Source organism: Armigeres subalbatus, chromosome 3 (genome assembly GCF_024139115.2).
Source record: "Armigeres subalbatus isolate Guangzhou_Male chromosome 3, GZ_Asu_2, whole genome shotgun sequence".
NCBI lineage: Eukaryota > Metazoa > Arthropoda > Insecta > Diptera > Culicidae > Armigeres > Armigeres subalbatus.
The window spans coordinates 246128799-246154238 of NC_085141.1; the positions used below are offsets into that span (position 1 = coordinate 246128799).

A 25440-nucleotide genomic window follows, 5' to 3' on the forward strand; every position below is an offset into this window, starting at 1 on the left:
TACGCCTTTGCACGCAAGGCTAATTGGAGACCCTGGTTGGTTCCCTTTTTTCAAGACGTTCAGAAGCCTCTTTCAAGATGTTCAGAAGCCTCCTTTCAAGAGGCTTGAAAGCCGCCTTTCAAGAGGCTTGGAATCCTCCTTTCAAGCGGTTTGGAAGCTTCCTTTCAAGATGCTTGCAAGCTTCCTTGCAAGAGACTTGGAAGCCTCCTTTCAACAGGCTTGTAGGTCTCCTTTCAAGAGGCTTGGAAGTCTCCTTTCAAGAGGCTTGGAAGTCTCCTTTTAGGAGGCTTGGAAGCCTCCTTTCAAGAGGATTGGAAGCCTCCTTTCAAGGGGCCCAGAAGCCTCGTTTTATGAGGCTCGGAAGCCTTCTTTCAAAAATCTCAGAAGGCTTATTTCAAGAGGCTCGTAAGCCTCCTTTCAAGATGCTCGGAAGCCTACTTTCAAGAGACTCGAAAACCTACTTTCAAGTAGTTCGGAAGCCTCCCTCCAAGAAGCTCGGAATTCTTCTTTCAAGAGGCTTGGAAGCATACTTTCAAAAGGCTCAGAAGCGTCCTTTCAAGATGTAAAGGAAGTCTCCTTTAAGTGACTCGAAAGCTGCCATGCAAGATGTTTGAAATCCTCTCAGAGGCTCAGGAGCCTCTTATCAAGAGGTGCGGAAGCCTACTTTCAAGAGATTCAGAAGCTCCTTTCAAGAGGCTGGCAAGTCTCCTTCCAAAAGGCTCGGAATTATTTTTATCAAAAGGCTTGGAAGCCTACTTTGAAGAGGGGGTACCTGACCTAATGCAGAACTTCGAAGGGGTACCTCTTTAGAAAAAGGTTGAGAACCGATGATCCAAGGTAACAAATAACGTCAATATTTCATCCGTAACCCTTACACTTGATTTCGATCCGTCCAACGTTATACGAATCGGCCGTTTCGCCGGAAAACCAGTTCGCTTTAAAAACATGTTCAAGCTTAATTTTCCGTAATTCATTCCGTTTCACTGAATCGTACGCCGCCTTGAAATCAATAAGCATATGATGTGTCTGCATGCTGTACTCCCGGAATTTATCAAGGATTTGTCTCAGGGTAAACATTTGCTCCGTCATTGATCATCCCTCACGAAAACCTGCTTGGTATTCGCCGACGAAGGACTCTTCAAGCGGTCTCAATCTGTTGAACAGAATACGGGACATAATTTTGTACGCCGAATTAAGGAGGGTTATTCTTCGATAATTGGCGCACGCCAGTCTGTGCCCTTTCTTTAAGAGAAGGCAAATGAGGCCGTACAACCAGCTAGCATGCATTTCCTCATCTTCCCATATTTTGACACAATATGTTGCAGAACTTCATAAAGCTGCTCACTACCATGTTTGAGAAGTTCATCCGGGAGCTATTCTGTCCTTCCCCGCAGCCTTATTGTTTTTCAGCTCTTTAACAGCCTTCTAACCTCATCTAGTGTTGACGACTCCACAGCTTGTCCATCATCGCTATTATGTATTCTGTTTTCACCGATGTGTTGCTTCCATCTGGCTGCCACTTCGGTTTTATCTGTCAGCAAATTTCCTTGTTGGTCGTTGTACATGACGGGAGATGGCGCTGTCTTTCTCCGCACGCCATTGACAGATTAATAGAACCTCCGCATATCGTTCTGCTCCATTTTTTCTTGCGCCTCGCTAATCACTTGTTCTTCATATTCTTTCTTCTTCCTGCGGTGGGTTCGTTTTTCGGCTGCTATTGCTTACTTGTACCGATCTCTATTCGATCGGGTACCCGACACCAACATCCGGCTTCTGGCAACTTTCTTCTCGTCTGTCACTCTCTGAAACTCCACATATAACCAACCCGTCCTGGGTCGCCTCTGTGCAGTGCCTACCACTTCTCGTGCTATGAGCGCTCCATGGGTCGACTCCCATAGATCGTTGATGTTGTCGCTAACGTTGATTGCACTTATCCGTTCGTCGAGCTTCTACTCAGCCGATACTCCTTCCGCCGACAATCGCTGGATATTGTAACGCATCGTTCGCTGTGATCTTTCGTTCGATACAGTTGACAACCGGGATCGAATTTTACTGACAACGAGGTAGTGATCAGAGTCAATGTTCGGACCTCTGTATGTCCACACATCGAAAACATCCGAGAAATAGCGCCCATCCTCCAGAACATGGTCTATCTGGTTGCAAGTTTAACTATTTGGGTGTCTCTAGGTGTGCTTTCGGATATTCTGTCGTGCAAATTAGGTGCTACTGATGGCCATCCCTCCGGCAGCAGCGAAATTTACTAGCCGTATGCCGTTGTCATTGGTAACGGAGTAAAGGCTCTCCCCAAGATGAATACACAGCTAGGTGTTCTAATCTGCCAAATTCACGATTCAGCCATCTTGGATTTTAGTATGGGAGAGCCAGCCAGTTTGTTTATGTTTTGCACCGAAAATGAATTTTTCACCCCCGCCTTCTTCTCGTCCTTAAACTTGGCAGGTTGAAACACCTAACGTGTATTCATCTTGACTCTCCCTTCCAATTATGGGACAGAAATAGTCCTCTCTACCGACCTGAGCGTTAGCGTCTCCGATAACAATTTTCACGTCATGCTTTGGGCACTCTCTATACTGCCGCTAACCGCAAGTCGAGCACATCTATATATGGAGGCCCATATACAGATGTGCTCGACTTGCGGTTAGCGGCAGCATAGGCTTTATCAAGACATTCATAAAACGTGTCCTTCACGTCGTCGGATTTATCGTTTGTCGGTGCGTAAATTGATTAGGCTGTAATTGAAGAATTTGCCCCGTATCCTCAACACACAGATTCGCCATTATCGAGGCTTTCCACCGCATCACGCTTCATCTGCTTGCCCATCACTACGAAACCAACTCCATGCTCTGCTTTTCCGCCGCCGCTGTGATAGATGTTATTCTTGAATGCAGTGTTGGTCATAAGGTCCACAGCTCGGAATTAACGTTCTCCGGATCTGGGCCATCGGACTTCTTGAATAGCGGCCACGTTCACTCCAATCTTCTGCAGTTCGCGAGCCACAAGGCTCACTCGTCAAGGTTCATTTAGGGTCCTCACATTCCAAGTACCGAGTTTCCAATCATAGTTCTTATTTCGTTGCCGGGACGGTTGCTAAAAATAACGTTCCCTTTTTCTTCTATCTCCATTTTTCGTGGTATTTAAGAGGCTTCAGTTAGCTACCTTACCGGGGTCGCGTTACCTACATCGCGATGATGGGGCTGCCACCTTAGGTATAGCTGACGCGATACAGCATTTCGTTAATCAACCGCTGGGTACCAGGCAGACGCTGTTTGAGCCGCACCTCCTGGTGAACAGGCGTACCTTCTCACTCAAGCTGAAGTCAGAAGGACAACAGTGTCCAGGCTGCACTACCAGCGGTTGTGTACTTAACCCTTAGCTGGCGGTCTTTTGTCATAGGACGACCCGTGGAAGCGTGAGATAGGAACATGTGGGAGCAAGAGTTCTGTTGGGCGCTCCTTCCTTGATGTCAACCCACCATTTTGCAGCCCATAACCCCGAGATATTCAAGTCAAATTACTATTTGACCAGTTGTTAAATTAGCCTGAGTCCCCATGCCCTTACTTCAATGCACATCAATTCCAATAAATCAGTCGATAATAACTTCAATAATGAAGCCCTAACATTTGGATTGGCAAATGTTTAAAAACAAAGCATGCATGAGTACCATCTATGATTCTCATTGACCAAATTGATCAAATTCGAAAAAAAGACCTTAGTCTTTTCATGATTAAGTAGCGTAAATAAAATTTCCAAGCATTTGTGTGGAGAAAATTTGAATTGGTCCCAAAGTTTTTTTTTTGTAGATGAAATGTATGTACTTTGGATGTGCTAGGAGCAGAATTATGTTAACATGCGAGGTATTATTATCTGATGTCATGGGTTCTAGGTAGTCTAAGAATTCCACCGAGTCAAGATCTGCCGATCAACCTCCGTTACGGAGATAGTTATTGAAGAATTAACAAGCTTCAAAAAGATCTTTTTGTTCTTAAGGGTTCTAAGTAGTTTACGTACTCCACAGAATCAAGATCTGCCGATCAATCTCCATCAATGAGGCAGTCATTGCAGGATTAACAATTTTTGGAAAAATTAACAAATTTTGTGACCCCATTTTTGTAGACGTTTGCATTTCAAGAAATTCTTGCTATTATTATGGATTCTAGGTAGTCTACGAACTCCATAGAGTCAAGATCTGACGATCAACTTCCGTTAAGAAGACAGTTATTGCAGGATTAACAAGTTGTGTAACCCCATCTTGTATATGTCTTGGAGGGACTGGAACCCTCAACCTCTTACCCTATACATAGGCGTGATAACCCCTACACAACAAGACCACTTAAAGGTCACGTTTGAGGAAAAACCGAATCCGAGAATCCGAGTACCAACCTAGACCGCGGTTAACTCTTTTTTAAATATCTTTCGGATGCTTGATTTGCCCAGTCGTCACATGTTGTACATATATCCACAGTCAAGCGAGCCCACATTGTCTCTATTATCGAGAACATCACACTCCCCGAGTAGCACACATGTTCCAAGTCAGCTACCGCAACTCATATGTGATCGAATTCGGTCACAATCAGGTTGCTTAAACCAGATTTGATAGAAATGTGCTACTTGGGTCTATGACCCCAACAACGGATGGGGCGGATTCATATAGAATATAAATTAATCGCACTCTGCTGTGCCAAAGACTTGCTTGGCTAAAGCATTTGATGAGTGTGACTGTTCTACACATGCGGTATAGTTATTTAATTTGCAAAATAGAGATAACCGTGGTGGAGGTTGGTACTCGGAATCTGACGGCTTTACCGCAAACGTAACCTTTAAGTGGTCTTGTTGTGTAGCGGTTATCACGCCTATTCTAGATAGGAGGTCGAGTGTTCGAGTCCCTGCAAGTCACGTTGATTGATTTCGCAAATTTCATATCAATTTGTCTATTTCAAAACATGTGCTGTGCATATGCACAGCCAAGATATTTAACAAAAGAAACTATTTTCGTGCGTTGCCGAATAATATCCAGTTAATTGTAGTTCTTGATGTTGTCATGAGTTTTGGGTTGTCTACAAACTCCATAAAGCCAAGATCTGCATCCTTAAGTGAGGCAGTTATTGAAGAATTAACAAGTTGTGTGACCCTATCTTTGAATAAATTTGGAGTCTAAGGTTCTTGTTGTTGTTCTAGGTAGTTTGTTACCGAATGCGTCAACAATGAGACACCCATGCATATAACCCTTAACTAATTAATAAAACTCAATATTTGTGAGACTATGCATGGAGTACCCAAAAGGCGGAATACATGGGTAAATTGTCAACTATCGGTGTATTCCGTCTCAATCGTGTACGCACTAACGCTGCTGACACCCCTACCTTCGAGGCGAGTGGAATATTGGAAGTACATCCGGGGCGAAAAGAAGGGAAGAGAGGAGGAGAAAAAAAGCAAGACTGAAGACGGGGTTTTTGGTCAGTGAACGCCGAGGAAGACAGTTGTTTTCGCGAGTGTCCAATCAAAATTAAAAAACGTGGTGGAAGTAGACCCCTGAAGACCACAAAATACTCCGGACGGGAAATATTACCACCCGTTTCCCCCCCAATCGAAGCTGGCTAAAGGGATACCGGGAAGGGTTCCTCGGCCGAGCGAAAGCGATCCTTGTAGCGGCCGTGCCTACGGCGGTTTAAGTGCATGACCATAGTGTAGTGGACCACTAGTGACGGTTCCGAGCCCAGCGCGGTACCTAGGCGGACAGACCTTTGTAGGGAGAGCACAACGATCTTCGCCCCCTCAACGCCCGCAAAGGACAATCCGGAAGTGGGCAGTTCCGATATTCGTGGCCACACGTGTCCGTACCAGTTTTATTTTGGCAAGCTACATCTATCTCGGTCCCGCATCAAATAGAGGACAAACACCGGAAAGTCCATTTTTCCACGCTCGCGGCAGGCTGGCCCCTCGTGGAATCGCCGAAGGCAAGAGAACTCTTCCTCGTGCTGTTGGAGAAGTTTGGCACAGGACGCTCATATTGCGTCACTACGGTGACAAGCCGTCCCGGCGTGGACCGCACGACAATTCCAGAACCATCGTCAAGAACATCGTCGACCGGGCGCCAAGCCCCCAAGAAAACCCTTCCTCGTGCGTTTAGAGGAGTTCGGCATAGGACGGTCACACTCGTCACTACGGTGGCAACCAGTCCCGGTGTGGACCGCACGACAATTTCAGCATCATCATCGTCCGGGTGCCAGGCGACCCGGGAACCCTGTAACAAAATCGGCCGCGCCCTTGTCTTGCGTCAATCAACAAGGAGTTCCAGCTTTTCCACGACCGAAACCGCTCCCCCCCCCTTTCCGGGCCAGGGAAGAACAACCAGGAGTGACCATGAGGAACGATATCATCTATTTCGCCGGCGGGTTCCCGCTATACACAAAAGGTATGAGCTCAGAATTGTAAAACGGCCGCAACGATAATTCTAGCCCTAACTAACCCTTAAGAATGAAAACATAAATAAATAAAAGTATGTAAAATGTAACAAATCGGTTCCTTTCTTTAAGCTACTAGCCCTGAATTGCATGGTATGGTCTTGGATCATTGTTGTTGTCCGCTGCTCCACTTTTGTCTCTGTGCGTCCCCTAAGCAGGTTCAAGCCGACCCTGAGAACCCCGAAACGAGGTGAGCTAGTTAGGGACGTTAGGACGTCCGCTCCACAGACGTGAGGACGTCGAAGGAGTTTGTTTCAAGTTTACGAACTCCATAGAGACAAAATCTGCCGATCAACCTCCCTAACGGAGACAATTCTTGAGCAATAAACAAATTGCGTGACCCCTTCTTGGTTTTTGTTTGCATTTTAAGTAGTTCTGGTTGTTGTCATGAGTTATTAGTAGTCCATGAACACCATTGAGTCAAGATCAGCCGATCTTGAAAATTGACCGTTTGTGTGACTTCATATTGCTATATGTTCACCATTAAATGAAACGCAACATTGATTTTATCCTCTGTAGATGAGGACAAAGAATTATCGCTATTCCGTTTTGTTTCTTGTGTTATTTGAAAACATGTATCTCTTTTTTGAAATAGGCCGATAGATCTCTTGTTATTCGTGTAGGCTTCAAGGCGTGTAGATCTTACTCCAGATATTTCTTGGATTGCCATGAACTTATGACATGAATGCATTAAATCCCATGTATCTCAAAATACAGGTCCAAGGTCCAGGAGGTTTTCGAATAACTTTAAATACTTGAAAATGATGATGAACTGCGTGTTACTGTGCGTCAACATATCAACGTAGATCTGCAACACGCCGGAAATGCTTTCAGATGAGTTGGTTGATCTGAGGTCCTAGCTCCATGGGGTTCTTGGATGACTCAGAATACTTGAAAATAGGGAAGATCTACTTATTTTGTATTCATATATCAAGATAGACCTGCAGCTGCTGTTAATTCACTTGAAATACCTGATGTTTAGTTGCTAGACCTTAAATACTATTTCAAAACTTCTTGGCACACCATGAGCACTTTAAGGGCTCAGCACTCAAACAAGTATACTCAGTTAATTGAATTTCAAAACCATAACCTGATCATTCCTACAGATGAAGGTACAACACTGGAATGCTGCACTTTAAAATTTAAAATTCCACCATGAATATTCTGGCCAAGGCTGCCAATCTCTGTTCTCTGGCGTAATTCCTCTGATGGTTCCATTTTCCATTTTCTTTCGGTCTTACAGGTGGTCTTCCCCTGATGTACTCACCAGCACCGAGAGGCGATTGTGAAAACTGCTGCCCCATCCGGGAACCGAAAGATATTCAGTTTTTCCTATTCACGAGGTAAGTCGCTTCCTGTAATCAACTCCCCCGTTGGACGGAATACGAAATAACAAAGCACGGGCGGACAACTGTTTCATTCAGTCACTTTTAAGCTCCGGCTGGTAGGGCTCGGAAACAGCAAGGGATTAAAACTCGTTTTGTTTTTTCCTTCTTTTCGGAATGTTGCAGGCAAAATCGCGACAAAGGGGACGTGCTCTATGTTTCCGACAAGAAACATCTGAGGAAATCCCATCTGAACAGGACCAATCCGCTGGTAATCTATATGCATGGCTTCTCGGAGCGGGCCCCGGGTGGCGATGGTGAAAGCAGCAAACAGATGCGGGACGGTAAGTGGATTCGGCTTATTTGAAATAAGGTCAAGTTCAGATTCTTAATCGTATTTTTCATCTTCTGTGTCCAAATCAGCTCTCCTCAATGCCGGTGACTACAACGTGGTCCTGGTGGATTGGAGTCCCCTCACGGCGCTGCCCTGGTACGTGAACTCCGTCCAGAATGGGCCTCGAGTCGGGCGGTACATTGCTCGGTTTATCCGATTCATGGTGCTGTCGAATTTCCCGCTAAAGCAAATTCACCTGATCGGATTTAGTCTGGGGGCCGAGGTAGCTGGATTTGCAGGCAAGACTCTCAACGAATGGGGACTGAAACTGCCAAGGATAACGGGTAAGAATATTTCCAGTCGGGTGACAGTTGTTATCATCCATTTCCATAGATGAACGAAAGAACTTTAGCCACTAGGACGGTCGCCCCCTTTAGGGGAAGAATTATTTATTTCAAGTTGGCATTGTTCCCGAAGTCGGTGCTGACATTTCTGCTATTGATTTATGGCTGTTGATTGGATCCAGAGCGTTCTCTGTTGGCGTACGCTCAAGTCAAGTAGATTTTGTTTCACACGAGAAGTTATCAATCAAAATTGTTGTGGTAGGTTTCTGTTCCTACTATTACATCGCTTTGGAAGTAGTTTAGATTGAAATAGGTATGTATACTTTGGCATGAAGCGATTAATGCGTTGATAACTATTTGTACTCGGGGAAAAATGCCCTATAAAATGAACATTTTCTGTCCATATTTCTAAAAAAATCAATTTGTCTAGTAAACTTTCGAAAGATGTTCTACTTCGTACGACGGCAATATTTATTCGAACGAAGGAGAGCAAAAAAGGTATGACTACGTGCCTCGATACGATTCAAAAACATCGTGATTCCATAAATAGGGGCAGTAGGGGCAATATGAGTCACCTTGAGGGCGAGCTTATTAACATGTTTTACCATGCCAAAGGTATATGATCTTCAAGAAAATGCTCCATATATGTCTCAACGTGAAAATCGCTTCAACATTCAATTCTAAAATGGAAGTACACTTGAAAATGTAAATTTCCGCTGAATAGGTAGTATAAGTAAGCTACATTTGAATAATGGTTTTTCGAGCTTTTCAGCGCTTTTCTGAACGATTTACTCAGGCGGCTCATATTGCCCCGATGATCCCTATGTTTTTTAAAGGTTTGGGTAGTCAGCGTACAATTCCATAGGGTGGGTAGCGTAGTTATCGCCTGAGGAAGACGGCCCACGGGGCTGCGAAATGGTTAGTTGAGATCCTCACAAGTTCCAATACTCACGCTTCCACGGGTCTTCCGATGACAATTGACCGCCAGCTAAGGGTTGCGTACTTAGCTGGTAGTGCAGCCTGGCCACTGTTGTCCTTCTGACATCAACTAGAGTGAGAGGGTATAAAAAGGCTATAAAAAGATGCATGTGTACCCAAGCAGGCCCTATCAAAGCGACCGTGTGCCGCTCAAAGCGCACTAGCCCAGTCCTGGTGTTGACCCGACTGATCGAGCGTCTGTAAACCAAGGAGGTGCGGCTCCAACAGCGTCTGTTCTGGCATCCAGCGGCTGAGTATAAAATGCTATTCCCCGGAAGAGATACCTAAGATGGCAGCCCCATCCCGGTGGATAGGGAACCTTGGGCCAACAACCTACTGTTCCCGAAACATCAATTTGTTCGAGAATCCGATAATGAGAGAATACGGACTGATTTTACGGCGACGACTCTTAGCGCGAAACAACGGACACGAATAGGAACATGGAACGTTTTAACCCTAGCCCAGCAGGGTAAATTGGCACAACTTGCCAGTGAGGCACACCGCATGAAGCTTGAGATCCTGGGACTGAGTGAAGTCCGTTGGCCAAACTTTGGAGAACACAGAACGCCGTCGGGACAAGTTCTGCTATACTCTGGTTTACGAGGTGAACACGCTCTCCGGCATCGTGGAGTTGGCTTCCTACTAAGCGCTCAGGCACACTCTGCGCTTATGAAGTGGGAACCTATAAGTGAAAGGATAATCGATTTAGAACACGGGTCCGAAACCTTACTATAATCCAATGTTATGCGCCAACCGATGCTGCCGATCTGCAAGACAAAGAGAACTTCTACAGTCAAATCAATGCCGTCGTAGATAGAATTACGAAGGGTGATATCAAGATCTGTTTGGGCGACTTCAATGCGAAGATCGGATCCGACAACTCGAACCATGAGCGCATTATGGGACGCCATGGTCTCGGAGAAATGAGCGAAAACGGAGAGCTGTTCGCAGAATTTTGTGGTAATAACAACATGGTGATCGGGGGATCGCTCTTCTCTCATCGACCGGTTCACAAGGTCACGTGGGTCTCCCGTGACGGCTTTACAGAAATCGACCACATCTGCATCAGACGAAAATGGAAACGGAGCCTTCTTGATGTACGGAATAAACGTAGTGCCGATATCGCGTCTGATCATCACCTCCTCATCGGCGAAATACGCCTGCGCATTGCGCGGATTCGTCGGCAGGAGGAAAGAGTTGGACGACGATTCAACACACGCCGACTGGAAGATGCCACGGTGAAACGATCCTTCGTTGAAGAACTGGAGACGCGTGCAGCAGATATTCCGGAAGGTGGCAGCGTGGAAGACCAATGGACCGCCATCAAGAATGCCTTCATCGCCACCAACGAGAACAATCTGGGCGAACTACGCACCCAGAGAAAACAATGGATCACCGATGAGACCTGGAGGAAGATAGAGGAGCGAAGAGAAGCCATAGCCGCGATAGAACGATCGAAAACCAGAGGAGCCAAAGTCTTAGCCCGTCAACGATACGCGGCTCTTGAGAAGGAAGTAAAACGCTCATGTCGACGGGACAAGTGAGCGTGGAAAGACTCTCTGACCGACGAAGGAGAGAGAGCCGCCGCAACCGGAGACATCCGCCTCCTCTATGATATTTCACGACGCTTAAGCGGGGCGAAGATGAAAGCAACGATGCCTGCGAAAGACGCGAATGATCAGTTATTGACCGACCCAACTGACCAGCTGAAACGCTGGTTCGAGCACTTCGAACAGTTTTTTCAAGTGCAAGCCAGGCCATCACCACCTCGGCATGATCTGCCTAGGATCCGACGTATAACACGCGTCAATACCGAAGCTCCATCACTGCTTGAGATTCAAACAGCCATCCAAAGCATGAAATTGAATAAAGCCACAGGAGTCGACCGCATATCAGCCGAGATGCTCAAAGCTGACCCCATGACATCCGTCGACTGGATGCAAGGTATCTTAGTGAAGGTGCCCAAAAAGGGTGACCTGACTGTATGCGATAACTGGCGAGGCATTATGTTGCTGTGTACCGTTCTCAAAGTTCTGTGCAAAATTATCCTGGCCCGGATTCAGGAGAAGATCGATGCGATTCTCCGGCGGCAGCAAGCCGGATTCCGTGCCGGAAGATCCTGTGTGGACCATTTTGCACACTCCGCATCCTGCTGGAGCAGGTCAACGAATTCCAAGAGTCCCTTTACTTGGTATTCATTGACTACGAAAAAGCTTTCGACCGTCTCAATCACGAGGATATGTGGGGCGCCCTGAGACGCAAGGGGGTTCCTGAGAAAATCATCAGAATCACATCACAATCAATCACAGTACGAGGCCTTTTCGTGTAGTGTGCTGCACAATGGGGTCCTGTCCGACCCTATCCGGGTCGTAGCTGGTGTGAGGCAAGGATGTATTCTATCACCGTTACTGTTCCTCATCGTAATCGATGAGATTCTGGTAGATGCGATTGACCGTGAACCAAACCGCGGGCTGTTATGGCAGCCTATAACCATGGAGCACCGAAACGACTTCGAATTGGCTGATGACGTTGCACTCCTCACGCAACGGCGCTCTGATATGCAGAGTAAGCTCAACGACCTTGCCGAGCGCTCCTCCTCGGTCATCAACCTCAACAAAACCAAATCGTTGGATGTAAATAGAGATGTCGCAAATTAATCGATTATTTCGATTAATCGATTAATCGTTGTGATAATCGATTAATTTTAAATCGATTATTACCCAACGACTAATCGATTCAATAATCGAGAAGAATCAACAGTAATCGATTAGTTACTAATCGATTAATCGGGATTTTACGACATCATAAGAATGTCGCAAATTAAGCGATTACTTCGATTAATCGATTCATCGTTGTGATAATCGATTAATTTTTAATCGATTACTACCCAACGATTAATCGATTCAATAATCGATAAGAATCGAGAGTAATCGATTAGTTAATAATCGATTAATCGAGATTTTACGACATCTCTAGATGTAAACACGGTGACTCCTTCCAGTTTCATAGTAGCCGGGAAACCAGTGGAGAATGTTGAAAGCTTCCAATATCTTGGTAGCTAAACGGCGTCAGACGGCGATACCAAGATCGACATAGGCGCACGGATCAAGAAAGCAAGGGCTGCCTTTGCGAGTTTAGGAAATATCTGGAAAAACAGGCAGATAAGTGAAAGCACCAAAATACGAATTTTCAACTCAAACGTGAAATCTGTGCTGTTATATGCTAGCGAAACATGTTCGAAACGTGTTCATTAGCAGATGCCTGCGGTATATAATTCGGGCCTGATGGCCTCACAACTGGATCTCAAACAACGAGCTCCATCGTCGTTGTCACCAGAGGCCGATAGCAACAGAAATTCTGGATCGGAAGTAGGGTTGGGTCAGCCACACTCTAAGTAGGGGCGGAAACGAAATCTGTAAACAAGCATTAGGCTGGAACCTAGCGGGACATTGCAACAGAGGCAGACCCAGAGGCTCATGGCGGCGAAGCCTCAATAAAGAAATAAAAGAAGTCGACCGAAATCTAACCTGGCAACAGGTTAAAGCGATAGCCGGGCAACGCTCAGGATGGAGATCTTTCAAGTTGGCCCTTTGCACCACCGGAGGTGTACAGAATCCATAAGTAAGTAAGTAAGAAGTCGCACTGAGAAGTCGTTTAGTGACTAAACGAACTACAGTGGAGGGCTTATCGCAACGTCCTTCCTAATCTTGCAGCCTAACGGGAGCTAGGTGGGAGTAGATGAGTCATCCTGATTGCGCCGATCCGGATCTGAACACGCTAGTGTCAACCTTGCATGGCCTTCCTGCTTTCATGCATGTATAGGGAACCATATGGGATCATGATCATCATGGCGACTAGTCCAGCAAGGTTCGACAGACGAGGTAGTAGACACCAATGGTGCAGAGTGTGATTCCTTTAACAAAAGATAGCTTTTCGTAGCAATGGCGCAAAAATGACTAGATTTCACCCTAAGTTAGAGGGCTAACAGGGCTCAAGAACGTTCTAGAAGGACAAAACGGACTTCAGATGACATGTAAAGCATGGAAAGCTGGAAGCCAAATAGAGATTAATCAATTAATTGCATATTATTCGGCAACTCGGCCGTACGAAAACCATTTTCTTGTTAAATATCTTGGCTGTGCATATGCACAGTATATGTTTCGAAATGGACAAATTGATATGAAATTTGAGAAAAAGAATCCACGTGTCTTGGAGGGACTCGAACCCTCAACCTCCTACTCTCTAGATAGGCGTGATAACCCCTACACAACAAGACCACTTAAAGGTCACGTTTGCGGAAAAGCCATCAGAATCCGAGTACCAACCTCCACCGCGTTTAGCTCTCTTTTTTGCAAATTGAATATCTTTCGGATGCTTGATTTGTCCAATCCACATGTGCTTTACTGTTGTATATCCACAGTGACTCCCAGTTGGAAATTGAGAGCGGTATCTCAGTTCTCCTACTACTAACAATGTTGTCTCAGAAAAGAACACGCATTTCCCACCTGAACTGCAATTCTTAGTTCGCTTGCCTGGCTTGTTGGCCTGTACCAAGCGAATAGTCCCGTTAGGAAACAGACGCCAGCAGCGAACAACAAGTGTAGAAAAAGAAGAAGACCATCACGAACACGTCGCTGGCTGATGATGACGCTTCGGCTGACAAATGAACGGGATACAAGACGCTCGCTGATTGGCTGACCAATAAGGAAGCAGAGAAGATTCAAAATTAAGTATAAAAGAAAAGTGAATTCGCTCGCAGAGCATTCAGTCTTGTTTATACCATCACGCGAAATACATCGTTATTTGAAAAGATCGCTCCCTGGTTATTCGGACTGAGCCGAAACAAACAGCCTGTTTCAAGGCTTTAACTCTTTATAATGCAGTGGAAACTATATTGCCACCAACAAATTATATGTTTTTCTATTCATTAACAAGAGCTCTACTTATTATTCCCCATGTAGTAGCTTTATTTGCTTCCTAGTAACATCCCAGATGAATTTGACGAGATGTACACACTGTTGAACGACTAAATTTACCAAGACAAAGTGTAAATTTCAATAAACTGGTGTCAAGATTCGATCACTTGCAAGGATTGTTTGTCGAAGAACAGAATGATGCTGAACCGACCATTTTGATCGGCCTGGACAACCTCGATTTGATGGTACCTTTGGAATCGCGGATAGGTGGAACCGGAGAGCCAGTGGGATTACGCTGTAAACTAGGATGGACGATCAGTGGACCAGTAGCTTCAATCGCTTCAGATGGTTTTTGTGGTGTGCACCAGTGTGATGTTTCGTTGGACCAAGCACTGAGAAATTATTTCACTATAGAAGAGGCCGGAATTACGTGCCCGTATCGCGTGGAATCCGATGAAGACCGAAGAGCTCGTGTTATTTTGGAGCAAACCACAAAACGTGTGGGTACCAGATTCGAAACGGGCCTGCTATGGCGTAACGACGAGGTGCGTCTTCCGAACAGCTATTCGATGGCATACCGGCGCATGCAGAGTTTGGAGCAACGCTTCAAGAAGGACCCCGAGTTGCAACACAAGATAGCTTGTACAATTGACGACTTTGTGAAGAAGGGATATGCGCATAAAGCAACAGCCAACGAGCTCAGCTCTAGCGAGATAGGTAGAGAGTGGTATCTACCATTGAACATAGTGGTCAACGCGAAAAACCGGGGAAGATTCGGTTAACGTTGGATGCTGCAGCTAAGGTAGGAGGAATCTCACTCAATGACATGTTGCTGAAGGGTCCTGACATGTTGGTTTCTATGTTGGACATTATCAACCACTTCAGAGGAAGGCGAATTGGGTTTGGGGGCGATGTGAAAGAAATGTTTCTTCAGATTCGGATGCGGCAGCAGGACAAGTGTTTCCAAAAGTTTTATTTCGACAAGACTCTTGCAAAGCTCCTGACGTCTACATCATGGATGTAGTCATATTTGGGGCGAAATGTTCGCCTTGTTGTGCACATTACACAAAAGATGCAAATGCTCGAGAACATGCGAATTGGTATCCAGACGCCGCAGAAGCCATCGTTAATCGACACTATGTCGATGACTATTTTGACAGTGCTGACAACGAAGATGAAGCGATTCAACGGGCTCTTGACGTGCGGAAGGTACATGCGCTTGGTGGGTTTGAAATCCGCAATTGGGTGAGTAATTCACCTAAGGTACTTACTGCACTGGGAGAAGAAGGCCGAACAACGAAGACCTTATGCTACGATAAAACGACAGATTCGGAACGTGTGTTTGGGCTACTTTGGAAACCGGAAGAAGATGTGTTCACCTTTTCCATGGGGTTGAAAGAAAAATTAATTCCATACCCAGTTGGAAACAGGCGACCCACAAAGCGTATTATTCTGCAGTGTGTCATGAGCTTCTACGATCCGGTTGGGTTCCTTTCTCCTCTCCTGGTGCATGGAAAGATCATCATTCAAGAAACCTGGAGAAGTGGCACCGAATGGGATCAACCGGTGATGGATGAGATCTACGACAAATGGATAAGTTGGACAAAACTTCTTCCCAATATAGGAAAGGTAGAAGTTCCAAGATGTTTTTTTGGGAATGAATCCATCGCGGACGTAACTTGTATTCAGCTACATATATTCTGTGATGCCGGCGACGATGCCTATGGCTGTGTAGCTTATTTGCGTTTCCAAGTAGCGGAGGATATCCGCTGCTCCCTGGTAGGTTCCAAGGCGAAGGTCGCCCCACTCAAGCTCACCTCGACACCACGATTGGAGCTGCAAGCCGCAGTGATAGGTGCGAGAATGATGAACACGCTGCAAACAACGTTGCCCGTCCCGGTCCAGGAAGTATTCTTGTGGGTAGATTCAATGACGGTTCTATCCTGGATTAGGTCTGACAGCCGTAAGTACAAACCGTATGTGGCACACCGTATAGCGGAAATAATCCACATACGACGAATATCAATTGCTGGAAATATGTCCCGTCGAAGAGGAATGTAGCCGATGATATAACAAAATGGGGAGCTGGAACTACCGTGGACCCGGATAGTAGGTGGTTCAATGGTCCACCTTTTCTCCGTCAAACTATAGATTTGTGGCCGGAGCAACCGAAGACAAAGTCCGTTGTGTCGGAGGAGCTAAGACCATGCTACCTGCTTCATCATATAACTATTCCTCGACATATCATCGACGTAACACGCATATCTAAATGGCGAACATTAGTGCGAACAGTGGCAATGGTGTATCGCTTTGTCTCTAACTGTAAACGAAAACGGATGGGGTTACCCATTGAAGCAATAAACACTGAAAACGATCATAAATTAACAGTTTCAGCAGAATTTGTGGCAATCCAGCAAGAAGAGTTAGCGAAAACAGAATGTTTATTGTGACGAATCGCCGAGACCGATGCATTTCCGGATGAGGTGAGAATTCTAAAAAGAAATATTGAACTTCCACGTGACCAGTGGATGTACATCGAAAAGTCAAGTCAGCTCTACAAAACTCACCGTTCTTGGACGAAGATGGTGTCATCAGAATGGAAGGAAGGACGTGCTCAGCAGCCTTTGTAGCGTGGGGTACCCGTTTCCCTGTCATATTGCCAAGAAGCCACGAAATAACGACGAAGATATTGGCAGATTATCATGTTCGATTCGGACATGGTTCGAAGGAAATCATCGTAAACGAAGTACGTCAAGCGTTTTTCGTTCCAAAACTACGGACAGCTGTGGCCGAGGTTATTCGTAATTGTTTGAAATGTCGGCTACGGAAAAGTAAGCCGGTTCTACCTCGTATGGCGCCACTTCCTATTCAACGTTTGCAGCCCTATGTCAGAGCCTTCAGCTACGTAGGACTTGATTACTTCGGGCCGATCGATGTCACCGTAGGTAGGCACAAGGAGAAGCGTTACGTAGCACTATTTACGTGCCTGGTTGTACGGGCCGTCCACTGTGAGGTAGCGTATAGTCTAAGCTCTGAATCTTGCAAGCAAGCTATCAGACGTTTCATTCGGCGACGTGGTTCTCCAGTTCACATTTTTCGGACAATGGAACCAATTTCCAAGGGTCAGTCAGGAGCTTCGGAAAGAGTTGGAAAGAATCGATCGAGACTGCGCCAACACGTTTACCGATGCTAGAACTAAGTGGACCTTCAACCCGCCATCCGCTCCTCATATGGGCGGCGTGTGGGAGCGAATGGTGAGGTCTGTCAAAGCCGCAATGGAGATGCTTAATGACGGTCGTCGAATGAACGACGAAATTCTGGCGACCACTTTAGCGGAAGCAGAGTACTTGGTTAATTCCCGACCACTGACGTATGCGGGAACAGAAGATAATGAAATGGATGCAATTACACCAAACCATTTCCTTCTCGGCAGTACCTCTGGACAACACGAACCGTACAAGGTTACCATTACTATGGCAGACGAGCTAAGGAGCAGCTACAAGCGGTCTATGTCACTGGCGAATGCGTTCTGGAATAGATGGTGTAAAGAGTATTTTCCGACACTAAATCAACGCAGTAAATGGCACGAGGAAGGTAGAAGACTAGAAGTAGGGGATTTGGTTTTCATCATGGATTATGGGAAAGGCGAGACAGGAGTTCGAGGTATAATCGAAGAAGTCTTCGCTGGACGCGATGGGCGTGTGCGGCAAGCAATAGTTAGGACGAATGGAGGAGTCTTTAAGAGACCCGTAGCGAAGCTGGCGGTTCTCGAACTGGATGATAAACCTGGTGAAGCCATCGGAGAGCATGTAGACCAGGGTTTATGGGCTGGGGAGTGTTCGAACCAACAGGATTGAACTGTACAGCAGGGAATCCCCGACAGCGAGACAGTATGCAGTTAGCAAACACAATACGAAAGAGATGAGGCGACGTCAAACGTAGATAATGAGGAGATCATATATGGATTGCCATCGAGCGTTTTAAAACGTGTTATCGAACGGTTACTTGTTGATAATATAAAACTTATTGAATTCTTTGATATTATCGTTATTTTTGAGCTAGTGATCTACAGTGTAGGGGAATTGTTCAGTTGAATACTTGTAAGATTGCGTTTCGTAGTGAAATTTATGCAGTAATTGATTAATTTGTATCCCTAGGTTAGAGATTGTGGGAGTCAAATGCTATCTGGTCTAGGGTCGTATTTCGACATCGATTCATTTCTAATAGGACTGTAAGTGTAACCGCAAAACTCTTTTGCCAAGCTAAACCTAATATGCTATATCTATAGTAGGACCTGTTAGAAGAAATAGCTACGAGCTCATTGCGCTGAGTACTTGGAAGGGGAAAATTAATGTAAAGTCTAATAGCACACGAATCTAACCCACAATGAAACTTAAATACACTATCTATTACAGCTTTGAGCGTATCACCAAAACCGCTACAGAGAAGTTTTTCTTGACCCATAATCCGAACAGCCATAAAAAATTGAAATGTCAATTTGAGAACAGTTTGTTTACGAACATCGAACCGGATAGTCTGCACACCGTATCCAATGGCAACGGCCAACGATGCATAAACTTCGCAGCCTCCCGCGGAATGATAGTCCGAAGCACCTTCTTTCCCCGCAAAAATATCCACAAGGCCACATGGAGATCACCTAACCAAGAAACGGAAAACCAAATCGACCACGTTCTAATCGACGGTAAATTCTTCTCCGACATCACGACCGTCCGCACTTACCGCAGTGCGAATATAGAATCCGACCACTACCTCGTTGCAGTATGCCTGCGCTCAAAACTCTCGACGGTGTACAACACGGGCGGTGTACACATTGGGCGGCTACAAGACGGTAGACTAACCCAAGAATACGCGCAGCAGCTGGAAGTGGCACTTCCAACGGAAGAGCAGCTAGGCGCAGCATCTATTGAAGATGACTGGAGAGATCCGCCATTGGTAGCACCGCAACCACTGCACTTGGCATGGTGCCCCCGGATCAGAGAAACGACTGGTATGACGGCGAATGTGAGCAGTTAGTAGAAGAGAAGAATGCATCATGGACGAGATTGCTGCAACAACGCACGAGGGCGAATGAGGCACGATATAAACAGGCGCGTAACAGACAAAACTAGATTTTCGGAGGAAAAAGCGTCAGCAGGAAGATCGAGACCGTGAAGAGACGGAGCAACTGTACCGCGCTTATAACGTACGAAAGTTCTATGAGAAGTTGAACCGTTCACGTAAGGGCCACGTGCCACAGCCTGATATGTGTAAGGACATAAACGGGAACCTTCTTTTTTTTTCCTCGTTTGTCGGGTGAAGATCACTGCGTCCAGATTTTAGGACTATTATGATATACCCTTTTTCTGTGAAATACGCAAGTTATCTCAGTAACATGTTTGTCACTGAGATACCTTGGTATCGACTGAACTCAAGACCATCTATTATTGATGAATAGAGATCCTGAGTTACAGTATGTGACTCCCCCATTCTGGCGAGACTAGCTTTATGAAGCCATCCACGTCCTTGGGGGATAAGATCCATATGTCAGCAGGCCCTAAAAAGGGCTTGCTGAGAACTTTGAACCTACGTTGAGTGAGTGCACTGCAATAGCAGAGGATGTGTTCTGATGTTTCTCTCTCCTCGTCACAGAAGCGGCAATTTGAGGTTTGGATTGCTCCGATCTTTTGTAGATGGTATCTGCAGGGCAGTGTCCAGTTATTAGACCGGTGTAGATGTTGAGATCCCTTTTGTTGAGACCGAATAGTTTTGGGGTTTTCTTGGGGTTAATCGTTACGAGCCTTTTGGATTGGCTCGTATGGGGAAGTGCATTCCAGTTTGATGTGATTTGACTGACCATATATTTTTTCAGTTCCATTTTTACAGAGCAGTCTGAGATCCCGCAGAAGGGCTCAGGGCCAATGAACCTTTCATTAGATCCATTCCTGGCTAGCTCATCAGCAATCTCGTTTCCCGGGAACCTTCTTACCAACGAGCGTGAGGTGATCCAAAGGTGGCGGCAGCACTACGAAGAGCACCTGAATGGCGATGTGGCAGACGAAGATGGCGGTATGGTGATGGACCTGGGGGAACGCGCGCAGAACATAATTCTACCGGCTCCGGATCTCCAAGAAATCCAGGAGGAGATTGGCCGGCTGAAGAACAACAAAGCCCCTGGAGTTGACCAAATACCAGGAGAGCTATTTAAACACGGTGGTGAGGCACTGGCTAGAGCGCTGCACTGGGTGATTACCAAGATTCTGGAGTAGGAGGTTTTGCCGCAGGAGTGGATGGAAGGTGTCGTGTGTCCCATCTACAAAAAGGGCGATAAGTTGGATTGTAGCAACTACCGCGCAATCACATTGCTGAGCGCCGCCTACAAGGTACTCTTCCAAATTTTATGCCGTCGACTAGCACCAATTGCAAGGGAGTTCGTGGGGCAGTACCAGGCGGGTTTTATGGGCGAACGCTCCACCACGGACCAGGTGTTCGCCATTCGCCAAGTACTGCAGAAATGCCGCGAATACAACAAGTCCATACATCATCTATTCATCGACTTCAAAGCCGCATATGATACAATCGATCGGGACCAGCTTTGGCAGCTAATGCACGAACACGGATTTCCGAATAAACTGGCACGGTTGATCAAAGCGACGATGGATCGGGTGATGTGCGTAGTTCGAGTTTCAGGGGCATTCTCGAGTACGTTCGAAACCCGCAGAGGGTCACGGCAAGGTGATGGTCTTTCGTGTCTGCTATTCAACATCGCTTTGGAAGGGGTAATACGAAGAACAGGGATTAACACGAGTGGTACAATTTTCGTGGTACAAGTGGTGCAAGTCCGTCCAGCTATTTGGCTTCGCCGACGACATAGATATTATGGCACGTAACTTTGAGAAGATGGAGGAAGCCTACATCAGACTGAAGAGGGAAGCCAAGCGGATCGGACTAGTCATCAACACGTCAAAGACGAAGTACATGATAGGAAGAGGTTCAAGAGAAGACAATGAGAGCCACCCACCGCGAGTTTCTTTCGGTGGTGATGAAATCGAGGTGGTAGAAGAATGTGTGTACTGGGGCTCACTGGTGACTGCCGAAAATGATACCAGCAGAGATATTCGGAGACGCATAGTGGCTGGAAATCGTATGTACTTTGGACTCCGCAAGACGCTCTGATCGAATAGAGTTCGCCGCCGTACCAAACCGACAATCTACAAAACGCTCATTAGACCGGTGGCCCTCTACGGACACGAGATCTGGACGATGCTCGCGGAGGACCAACGCACACTTGGAGTTTTCGAAAGGAAAGTGCTGCATACCATCTATGGTGGGCTGCAGATGGCGGACGGTACGTGGATGAGGCGAATGAGCCACAAGTTGCATGAGCTGCTGGGAGAACCATCCATCGTTCACACCGCGAAAATCGGATGACTGCGGTGGGCCGGGCACGTAGCCAGAATGTCGGACAGTAACCCAGTGAAAATGGTTCTCGACAACGATCCGACGAGCACAAGAAGACGAGGTGCGCAGCGGGCAAGGTGGATCGATCAGGTGGAAGATGACTTGCGGACCCTCCGTAGACTTCGTGGTTGGCGACGTGTAGCCATGGACCGAGCCGAATGGAGAAGACTCTTATATACCGCACAGGCCACTTCAGCCTTAGTCTATAAATATAAATAATAACCTGACCGAACGCTTCGAGCGCGAGCGCTGCTACACGAGGAGCCACAAGCAACTAATTATGCTGCTAACTGTTTCATAGTCGCCATGATTCATCGATTCAACGAAGTGTCCGACGAATTTGATTTCCACATTTCAACATCCAGATTTCGCTGTCGTTTGCTGAGCCGTGTTTGACCACCACTAGATTTAAGAATTTCATGTAGACACAGTCCGATGAATAAATTACAAATACAAATATAAAACTCCTAGATGGAATTTCTGGAAGAGCTTACTGATTTTTTTCTGGAGAAACTTCCGGTAGAACTCTTGGAGGAACTACCGGAAAAAATCCTGGAAGTACAACCGGAGGAATTCCTGAAGAAACTTCCTGGAGAATCTTCCGGAGAAATTTCTGGAAGAACATCCGAAGGAATTCCTTGAGGAACTTGCGGAGAAATCCTTGGAGGAACTTCCGAAGGAATTGCTGGAAAACCTTCCGGAAGAATTCGTGTAGGAATTTTCGGAGGAACTCCTGAAAGACCTTTCGGAAAAATACCTGGATGATCTTCCACAGGAATACCTGTAAGATCTTCTGGAGGACAAAGATGTTATCGATCATTTAGTAATTTGCGTTCGATCATTTAGTAGTTTGTCAATAACTCATTCCAGAAGTTGAATTTCAAAATGTGTTGTATGGTGGACTTCTAGTGCGAAGGTTTTTCTACAACTCTGCCAAATGGTTCGTTGTTTGAATTCCACTAGTAACGCCTGGCTCACTTTCAAAGACTTGAATTTTCCTGCCGCTACTCAAGATTAATCAATTGGTTTTCGCAAGAGCGATGCCAGACGGGTACCTACTAAAATACACGCAGGTTTTTTGGGATCTTAACATGTCTTGAAATAGAAGTTCCTCTCACTTATCGTGTTTGAGGTAAAAGAAGCAAACCTAATTCTAAAATTATTCAGTTTCAGTTTTGCAATAATAAAAATACAATTTTTCGCATTCATAAAAACGATTTTGCGAGGGAAAAAGCTTTCGCGCTACAATCCTTCAATGTATCACGCGTCCCCACACATTGTCTAAAATCTAGATCAAATAGACAAAAGCGTTTTTAGATTTTCCGCAACTTTGAGACTGCATTCTCTGGCTATATTTTTCACTTGCCGAATGACGTTGAAATAGGCATGAAAACCGTTACAATGGAAAGATTATTGCAGCATTGTCCCTCTCTCATTTGCATTTAATAAATATGAAGTCCAAGCTAGATAGTTTGAAAATGAAAATGACAAAGATGAATCATTATTGTACATAGTTTGCTTCTTCTCGGAACATCAGTGTCGAATAACATGCTCAAACTTGTGGGTGCTATACTAGAAAACGGCACCCTCGTGTCTCATGCAACAGCCAACATTGACGCGGGCCACGATCCAACTGTCTGATAAGGCAAGTTCGAAATGACCGCACAGAAGAGAACGTCGTCCACAAGGCAAAACTGGTATAGCAATAACTCAAACATAATTTGATAGTTTGTGCTGGCTCAGAGAAAAACCCAACCACTTCCGGGGGCCCGTCGAAAGTCACATGCTTCTGCCTTGGGAGAAAGAAAGGGACATAACAAAATGTTCTGGCAAGTGATTGCCGAAATAACAAAAATAAGTTTTCATGCTGTAAAGCAGAAAAGTTTTGGCAGGCTGCTGACCTCTTACGGTCGATAAAGTTTTGGGTGATTTATGGTTGAGCTGTCTGCTGGATGGCGTGAAACAAATTAGTTTAAAAATTTAGTTGGCTTTCCCAACTTTATGTACCTATTGATATGATCCAAATTTAAATAAAAGAATAATCTCAAATTTCCGTTTGTTTTTTTATTTTACTCACAGGTTTGGATCCCGCTTTTCCACTGTACGTTTTCGAGAAAGCATCACAACGACTGAGCCCCAACGATGCTGAATTCGTGGATGTTATTCACACTGACGGTGGTCTGTTAGGGTATCCGTGGCCTTTGGGGCATGTTGATTTTTACCCAAACGGCGGAATTCCGCTACAGCCGGGATGTGCACAACAGGAGCTGGCTAAGAACCGTTGGCTAGGAGTGATAATTGGATGCAGTCATGCCAGGGCCTGGCAGTACTTTGCCGAATCGCTTACCAGACCCAAAGCGTTCCTGTGCGATAGGTGCGAAAACAGCGATGACAATGCATCGGACAGCAACTGCACCATGACCAAAGATGTTTTCATGGGAATGGGTACGGATAGGTCGCTTCGAGGGAAGTTCTATCTGACCACGAATCCGGAACCACCGTTCGGGAGGAATTTGCCAATCGATTGAAATAATTCTAGTTCAAACACTTGTAAATAGTAGGGTTAGGTAGACTTTTTAAATTCACCAGTACAATGATTGTGATTAATTTTTTACATAAATCTAAAATCTCATTTTCATAACGAAAGAAATCCCAACCACCTAGATTTAAACGATTTATCATAACGAATTCAACATGCCGTTCTGTTAAAACTTCATATCTAGGTGCCCAACAAATGACACTCATAAATTTTAAATCCGACTGTTAATATTGCAGATGGCCTGCGTTGTTTAACCCTTCGTTCGCGATTCTTCGATAACGAACGTGCTCTGAATCCAAATCAGATTCAGCAGCCTCCGGATCCGATGGCAAAAAAAAGAAAAAAAGTGATTTATCCCATGTACGATTGAAATTGGCTTTCTTAACCCTAGGGAATGGAATAAGCCTGTGCTGCATAGCAAATTGAATTCATGGTTTGTATCTCAAGCGTGAAAGACAAACGTAGAGTTTTATAAGGCACTGCAAACAAAAGCAGCAGTTATTCTAAATAATATATTTTCAAGTAATATTAATAATTCTCGCTCTATTTTTTGAAAGCGCCTGAGAAACAATTTTGAAAAGCATGTAGATTGTTCATATTTGTTTTCAAGAACACCTTTTACAGAGCCACCCCCACAAACAATTATGAAATCTTTTCCATGTACTTATAAACTGGTTTGGGAATGCATTAAATTACTACAACAGGTGGCTAAAAATACTTCAGTAAGTCTACTTTGGTGGAACTGTGGAACTGAAGGTAACGAAGAAGCAGATTTTTCTTAGAAAGACCTAGGTTATCTGAACCTTTCCTAGGCCCAGAACCATTTTGTGGGGCCTTAAAATGTTCTCTTTAGATGCCGGCTCGAAAAGTGAAGAAAACCTTACTAAGGGTCTTCCAGGGTTCATTTCGAGCTCAAAGCGGCCAGTGAGTTCGCTGGACCCAAACTCTAAGGACTTCACTGTCTTCATTATATGAGAGCACTTATCATGCAGCAACTAACCATATGCGGTATTTCGAAAAATTTCGTTTCAGGTGGTTCGAAACGAAATTCCGCGGAATTTCGCGGA

At 45.4% G+C, this 25440-nt stretch overlaps 2 protein-coding genes across 7 annotated transcripts in view; one reads left to right on the top strand and one right to left on the bottom strand.

Moving 5' to 3' along the window:
• LOC134223079 (phospholipase A1) overlaps positions 1-24454 on the top strand; it is a 178569-nt gene extending 154115 nt beyond the window's left edge. For all 5 annotated transcript variants that reach the window (XM_062702213.1, XM_062702214.1, XM_062702216.1 and 2 more), the window contains exons 3-6: positions 7723-7822; positions 7991-8148; positions 8228-8482; positions 23914-24454. In XM_062702213.1, coding sequence (XP_062558197.1) covers positions 7723-7822; positions 7991-8148; positions 8228-8482; positions 23914-24362 — 962 coding nt within the window. In that variant the 3' untranslated portion in view covers positions 24363-24454. The remainder of the gene's footprint in view (positions 1-7722; positions 7823-7990; positions 8149-8227; positions 8483-23913) is intronic.
• LOC134223077 (ensconsin) overlaps positions 1-25440 on the bottom strand; it is a 348052-nt gene that overhangs the window by 231973 nt on the left and 90639 nt on the right. The gene's annotated exons all lie outside the window — the stretch shown is intronic.